Source organism: Curcuma longa, chromosome 16 (assembly GCF_044706935.1).
Source record: "Curcuma longa cultivar G26 ecotype Majalengka, Jawa Barat chromosome 16, ITB_CL_G26_1.1, whole genome shotgun sequence".
Taxonomy (NCBI): domain Eukaryota; kingdom Viridiplantae; phylum Streptophyta; class Magnoliopsida; order Zingiberales; family Zingiberaceae; genus Curcuma; species Curcuma longa.
The window spans coordinates 7,855,218-7,862,935 of record NC_133876.1 but is presented as its reverse complement, the minus strand read 5'-3'; the positions used below and the strand labels follow the sequence as shown (position 1 = coordinate 7,862,935).

At 39.8% G+C, this 7,718-nt stretch overlaps 1 protein-coding gene across 1 annotated transcript; it reads left to right on the top strand.

Moving 5' to 3' along the window:
• Positions 1–2,530: 2,530 nt before the first annotated feature.
• Positions 2,531–5,515, top strand: LOC141846989 (uncharacterized). The gene is made up of 6 exons (XM_074734999.1): positions 2,531–2,925; positions 3,007–3,161; positions 3,239–3,382; positions 3,676–3,746; positions 4,338–4,805; positions 4,943–5,515. Exons 1-6 carry the CDS (start codon positions 2,531–2,533, stop codon positions 5,513–5,515), a joined length of 1,806 nt encoding a protein of 601 aa, XP_074591100.1.
• Positions 5,516–7,718: the final 2,203 nt, after the last annotated feature.

Sequence of the window (7,718 nt, the reverse complement as noted above, 5' to 3'; positions counted from 1 at the left end):
TGCAAGTAGAATACACAAAGTCTCAAGATCAAGTTGCTGATATATTTGCCAAGCCGCTTAAATTTGAAGACTTCATTAAAATGTGAAGTTTGCTTGTAGTCACAAAATTAAGTTTAAGAGGGGGTGTTGAAAGTTAAATTAAATTTTGTGATATTGAGATAATGTGGTATATGGGGTTAGTGTGGTGATGAGGTGGCAAGTAGTGGAGGTAATGTTACATTAATGGAATGAGTGCGATAAAATAATGGAGTTAGTGGGTTTTCATGGGTTATGTTCCGTAGGCTATAAATAGGTTCTTTGTTTGTAAAGAATGCACGTAAAAAATTTTTAGAGTTTAGTGCTTCCTTGTTCTTCCTCTTTCACACAAGTTCAATTTTCTTCCACAAACCTTTGTTATTTTTTTCCAACAGGCTAACCATGTACTACTGTTCACTTAATTAGCTTGTAGATGACTGATTCGCGCGCGGTAATCGATAGGAAAGGGGAGACGGCGCTGCACAAGGCGGCGCAGTCCGGCTCAGTACCATTTGCCTTCTCTCTAGAAGAGAACATAGAATTTGTTGATTGTTTCATCATATTGAAAAAGGATGACTATACACCAAGCGTCATTTGGAGGTATGTATATTATTTGTTGCAGGATGTTTGATATATGAAGACTTCGAAGCATGAAGAACGACTTGGATATGGCAGAATGTCTAACTACTGTGGGTCACCATTGTTTGGGCCTTGGCCTATTCCAAGCATATTATTAGATCTGTTTGTGAACAGAAAAACTTCTTAACAGGAAAAAATCCTAATAAAAATTTTTTTAACAAAATCAAAATCTTAAAACTACTAAATTTTTGCCTGCTCTAGACTCAAAATTGATACAAACTTGCTCTGTTTTGTTCGATGGATGATAACACTCATTTTTGTATTCTTGAGTTCTTGCAATCACCTCGCGTTTCTTTCTTATCATTGGATACCATGACAAAACTGAACAGTTATCTGAAGGAAATCAACAGATGTTTAGCAGTGAAAAAGTATATTAGATCATTGCAAATTCTCTGCCCTATGATGTTCAATAAGTCTTAATTTATTCCAAGTGATTGGGTTTATCGTTTCAAGTGCTCTCCTTTTTACGTGCAATCTTTGATTAATTTTCACATCTGAACTTCCTAACCTTGCATTTAATGCTTCTTCATTTTCTACAAATGTAAACGTAGAGTTAAAAAAAAAATGGATTAGCACAGAAACATTTCATATTTGGCTCTGTGTCATAAATTCCCCAGTTCATAAATTTCAATAGTTTATCGTGCAGGAGAAAAAAAAAAAAGATGAGGCTCAACAACTGTTCGTGAAATACACCGTTCATCACACTCTGAAGCAAAAGATCAAGAGGCAAGCAAATGTGTGTGGAAATTAAAGGGAGCTCAATTAAGATAGATGACCATTTCTCTGAATTCATTCTCGATTTTTTTTTTCTGAAAAAAAACTTGTACTGTCAATTCTGTACACTACTCCATCGACAAAGCTTGAACAGGAACTGCTTTTATCTGCAGTCAGAAACTGAAGTCACTTTAGTGACCTGTGATGATATGTATCTTAAGTTCTCTCTCAGTTTCCTTATCTGCAGGCGCAAAAATCTAGCCTTCTCATTCTCAATTTGTTACTACACCCGATCTGAACTTGGGGGCTTGATTTAATTTCCAATACTCAAATTGGAGTACCAGGAATGGTATTCCTAAAACTATAACTAGCACAGGTGCGTTTGCTAGCTAGGAAGAGGCAGCTGTGACGAGCTTTAAAATTAAAGCTACAGCATAACCTACCCTCCTCCATTATTTCATCCACACTCAGTTCAGATGTATCCTGTTTGGGGGTGGGTCATCCAAGCTACCATGGTGTTCAGATTTGGGGCAGTACTGATCACGTGGGCAAGAGGGTACATGAGATGGCATATATGCATCCCCCTACCCAAACTTGGCCCTGGAAAGCATATCCTCTTGTCGCTACATGTCTCATCTCATAATCAAAACTCTTGTTGTTGTCGTTTTAGGTGCATGTAATATACAATCTTTCTCTTTGTTCGTTTGTACTAAAAGTTAGAGAAAGCTGGTGGTCACAATACAAAGTAAAAGTTGAAGGTCATATGATAATTTTTTTGGCTGGCAGTAGCTAATATAATGCCATCCCTCGACAAGAAGCAAAGCGAAAGCGGCGACGAGCTAAAGAAATCGAATAAATATATGCCGTGTGGATTTAATTTAATTTATTCTCTGCATGTGCATGCATGGCTTTACGCTTTAATCAAGGCTTTTGTATATATATATATATATATACACATGACACATCAACTGTGTGGAAGTGAAACATACACACAAGCCATTAGTTACATTTTATATACACACATATATACCTCCATGGACAAGACGGAGACAAAGGTGGAGGTGGTGTCGACTTCGGCGCCGCCGGAGATAAAGGAGCAGGAGGAGATCATGTGGTGTCGACGGCGGCGCCGCCGAAGACAAATGAGAAGGAGGAGAATGTGATGCCGAAGGTACCGGATCCACCTCATGATTACGATACGGAGAAGTACGAGAAAGTGGTCGCGCTCATTAACGAGCATCGCGCCCAATATTCTTCGAGAATTGTGGTCGCGCTCGTTGAGGAGCATCGCGCCCAATTTGTGGTCGACGAAGCGCGTCAAGTCAAACTGCCGTTAAACCTGATGGGCGACTCCGTGCTCCACGAGGTGATCGCCAGGAGGAAGACCGACCTGGCCGTCGCCATCATCGACGGCCTGAACTCCAACGAAGTCGACATGTTCCGCCCCAAGAACTACTACGGCGACACGCCGCTGCACATCGCGGCCGCGGTGGGCGACAGCAAGGTGGCGGAGGCCTTGTTAAAGAAGCACAAAGAGCTCGCGCGCGAGAGGAACAGGTGTGTGCTAGCCATGCAGTCACTCACTATTCACTTAGCTGCTGGCATGCAGCTACCTGATCATTCGACGTCGATTGATAGGAAAGGGGAGACGCCGCTGCACAAGGCGGTGCAGTGCGGCCACTTTGGCTTGTTCTTCAGCATCATCAAGTGGCATGGTGACCGATCAATCGCCAACGATCGCACCGGCGACGGCTCCACCATCTTGCACTATGCCATCATGAGCAATCACCCAGGTTCTCACTCCACTCCACTCCACTCCATGCTGCTTTTATTTGTTTATTTATTTATTACTTCATGAATTTACGTGCAGACGGAGCTTTGAGAATTGCAAAGCTTTTTCCAAAAATGATACAAACACGAAATAGTGCTGGGGCCACCCCGCTGCAAATAATGGTGGCCTTTTTAAAAAAACCATCCGAGCTTGGAATTTTCGAATCTCTTCTTTATAAGCTTAGTAAGCACATTTAACCCTCTCACTGTAGCACACATATATAATTAACATATATATATATATATAATATATTTATTATATATATATTTGACATATGTTTTGTATGTATTAATTAATTAGTTGAGATTGTACAATATATAATTAGCAATTAAGGAGATTAATATATATGATATATATATATATGATGCTTGTTCATACATCGACTAATTGAGATACTATGTATTAATTAATGCACTTTACAACTTAACTCTGTATCATGCTGATGATTAACTGACTGATATATGTGTGTGTTTCAGTTTTGACTTGGGGAAAGGTCACCAGTACGAAGGCATGGAAAACAGCTGATGAAGAAAGTGGTCATGAGAAGGTATGAATTACGTACGTACTTTTACTCCATTAAGTTTGAAATTAATGGATATATAGTAGTAACTAGTAAATCTTAAAGGAAGGAAAAATTAAACGTACGACTGATCGAAGAATTAGAATTAAACACGCAATAATATATATTTTTCATTAGCTAATTAATTAATTATTACACTTTTTGCAATCGAATCATCAGGTAGATAAGTCCGAAAATGAAAGAAATTTGTGGTCGTGCATGACAGGTAATTATCATATGTATATACGCGCACATAGTATTTGTATGTGGTTAACTAATTAATTGCCCTTTTTTAATAATTAATCTGTACTAAATTTATTGAGCATGTAGGCTGGTGGAGAAAATGTTGGATCGTTAAAAAACTACGTGAGTTGCTTTTTCTCAGGAAAATTAAACTTCTTTTTTTTAAAAAAAAAATGATGTCAATGATATCGTTAATTATATATATATATATATATATATATATATATATATATATTCTTCAGGAATAAGAATTGAGGAGTCGTCAAAATTCAAATGAACATGAAGCTCCTGCATTTCTTAGCACAACCTGCACTCAGTGTCAATGACAAAAAACAGAACGAAAGCTTCGAGTTCTACTTCAAGGGATTCAACTGCCCCAAGAAACGAATGATGGCTTCCAACGCCGGAGATGGTAAAAACCCTATACAGGAGCAGGCGAAGAGCCAAAGCACGGCGTCGGATGACGTGTCGGGCGCGAAAGATAGGAGAATATGGCAGGAGTCTCCGCTGATCACCGGCGTCAAGCTCGGCCTCGACGAGTTCGTGATCAAAATCCTCAAAGTGTGCCCGCAGTCGGCCACCTACGTCGGTTGCGACGGCATGAACGTGCTACAGGCCGCCGTCAAGTATGACCGGAGGAAGGTGGTGAAGGCCATCAAAGAGGACGAGCAGCTGCCGTCGTGGTTGTTCACCGACCTGGAGTCCGATACCAAGAACACCCTTCTCCATATTGCAGCTGCCGACAAGAGCATCCAGAATGAAGCAGACCCCCTACGCCTGCAAGATGAACTCGTAGGGTTTGAGGTAGCAATATAATATATATAAATTAGTAATTAAAATCTTCAAATCTAGCACTCGATAAAATCGAATATAATTTATGAATTAATATTTGTGCTAAATAAACGTCAAACATTAATATTGCTGTGGCGGTGTTTTTGCAGATGCTGAAAGAGATCGTTCCTGAAGAGCTGTGGAACTGCCGAAACGAAGCAGAGAAGACCGCCCGGGAGGTGTTCGACGAGAAGCACGAGGCGACGCTGAAGAACTGCAGGGGAAAGCTTGCGGAGATTGGCAAGGCCTGTTCCCCGCTGGTGGCAGCGGTGGTGTTCACCTCCAGCTTCTACATCCGCAGCGAGAACAACCGGGACAGCAACCGAGTGGCCTACAAGGTCTTCTCCCACGCGTACGTGTTAGCGTTTTCCTTCGCCGCCACCTCGCTGGTCATGTTCCTGCTGCTGGTGGTGACGCCGTTCAAGCAGAGGGACTTCCGGCGGGTGGTGCCGTGGCACTACCTGATGGCGTTCTTCTTGCTGGCCTTGTCCCTGGTCGCCTTCATCATCGCCTTCGCCTGCAATATATACCTGCAAATCCACGGCGGGCAGTGGAAGTCCCACGCCGACTTGGCGACGCTGCTGCTCGAGCTCCTCCTCGTTCCCTTCCTCTGCGTCTTGGCGCTCTTCCTCGCTGGAGCCTCCTGGAGATTTGGTTCGGTCATTGGACGTCTCACCAAGTGATTATATATGTTCTAGCTATTTAAATATGAGCTTGATAATTTCATGATTTGTGTGTCAAAAACTTGAGATTTTGTGGCAATTCATGATAAGAATTGCTTTGTTTTTCTTCGTGTGGATGAAGATATCAACAACTTGATCTTGAGACTTTGTGTATTTCACTTGCACGTCTATTCTTATGATGCATTCTCTAATATAGTGATAGCGCATATCGATATGCTTACTTTTATCATGGAAGACTGGATTCTTTGCTAATGCTATTGTAGATTTGTTGTCAACTCGAATCTTGGTTGCTTATTCTTGTTGTAAATTTAGCTCCTTTAATAAATTTCTGAACCAAATAGTATGACAAACACATGAAGTTGAAGCCACGTACTCTGCTTCACAAGTAGAGAGTGTGACAATAGATTGTTTCATTGACATCCAAGTGAATGATATATCTCCCATATGGAACACAAATCCGGTAGTACTTTTTTAATCATCCATATCTCCACCCCAATCACTATCGTTATATCCTTCAAGCTTAAAATTATTTAGATGATGAATAAAGCAATCTAAAATCTATCGTACCTTTGATATAACTTAAAATTCTCTTAGCGATTTTAAAATGGGTGATAGTTGGAGCCTCCATGTAGCAGCTAACAAGTCCAACGACATAAAAAATATCATGCCTTGTGCATGTCAAGTATCATAAGTTTTCAACCAAGCTCTTGAAAAATGTTGGGTCAACTCTTTCTCCTTCATCATGCTTTAATAGTTTGACTCCACATTTTATTGGGGTGTTTGTGGGCTTTTTGTTATCCATCCTAAACTTTTTTAATATCTCTCTCGCATAACCTTCTTGAGAGATGAAGATTTCGTTGATTTACTTAATTTGATGCCCAGATAATATGCCATGAGCTCAATATTTGTCATCTCAAACTCCTTAGTCATTATTTCTTTGAATTTTTCAAACATACTTGAATTGCTTTCAATGAAGATCAACTCATCAACATATAAGCATACAATCAGAATATCTTTATCTTTATTTTGAATGTAAAGTGCATGCTCATAAGGGCATTTGATAAAGCTTTTCTCTTGCAAGTACTTGTCTATCCGACTATTCCATACCCTTGGTGCTTGCTTTAGCCCGTAGAGAGCTTTCTTTAATTTTAGAACTTTATCTTCTTGTCCTTTAACTTCATAGCCTGATGGTTGCTGAATATAGACTTCTTCTTCCAGAATTCCATTCAAGAAGTAGATTTTACATCCATTTGATGTATTCTCCACTTATTTTGAGTTGCTAAAGAGATGATTAATCTGACAGTTTTTAATCGAGCAATAGGAGCAAATACCTCACTATAGTCAATGCCAGCTTTTTGACTATAATCTTTTGCCACCAATCTTGCTTTGTATCGTTCAACTTCTCCTTTGGCATTCTTCTTTGTTTTGTACACCCATTTCACGCCAATTATCTTGTGTCCTTCCAGAAGTGAAGTTATCTGATCTCATGTGTCATTCTTCTCAATCACCTTGATTTTTTCATCCATTGCATCTTTCCACTTTTTGCTTTTAATAGCTTCTTGGAAATCCATAGGCTCGCAATTGACAAAGAGACAAAATAAAGTAAGATTATCTTGATTCTCAGTTACCTCATAAATGTCTCGTAAGTTCTTGAAGCATTGTACTCTTTCACTTGAAGTTGATGCAGATGAATTTCTTTTAGTACTTGAAGTTGATGTTATTGGTGGAGTAATATGCTCCTCTTTTGTTTGCTCCATCCTTGGTTGCTCTTTATTTTCTTCTTCAAGATATGGGAAGAAGTTGTAATCTTCATTTTAAGATTCTCAATTTCATTCTTCTTCTTCATCAAATATGACATCACGACTGATGACTGTCTTCCCAACATCTGAATTGTATAGCTTATATCCTTTTGAGTTGGGTGTTGTAGCCAATAAAGATGAACTTCTTACTCTTGTCATCTAACTTGCTTCTTGATTCGTCAGACACATGAACATGGGCTACACTTCCAAAAACTTTCAGATGAGAGATCTCAGGCTTCCTTCCGCTCCATGCTTCTTATGATGTCTTGCCCCACACACTCCTTGTTGGTGATCGATTGGCTAAGTATACTGCACATGTAACCGCTTTTGTCCAGAATTCCTTTGGCAGTCTCTTGTTTTTAAGCAAGCTCCTTGCTATGTCAAGAATGATTCTATTCTTTCTT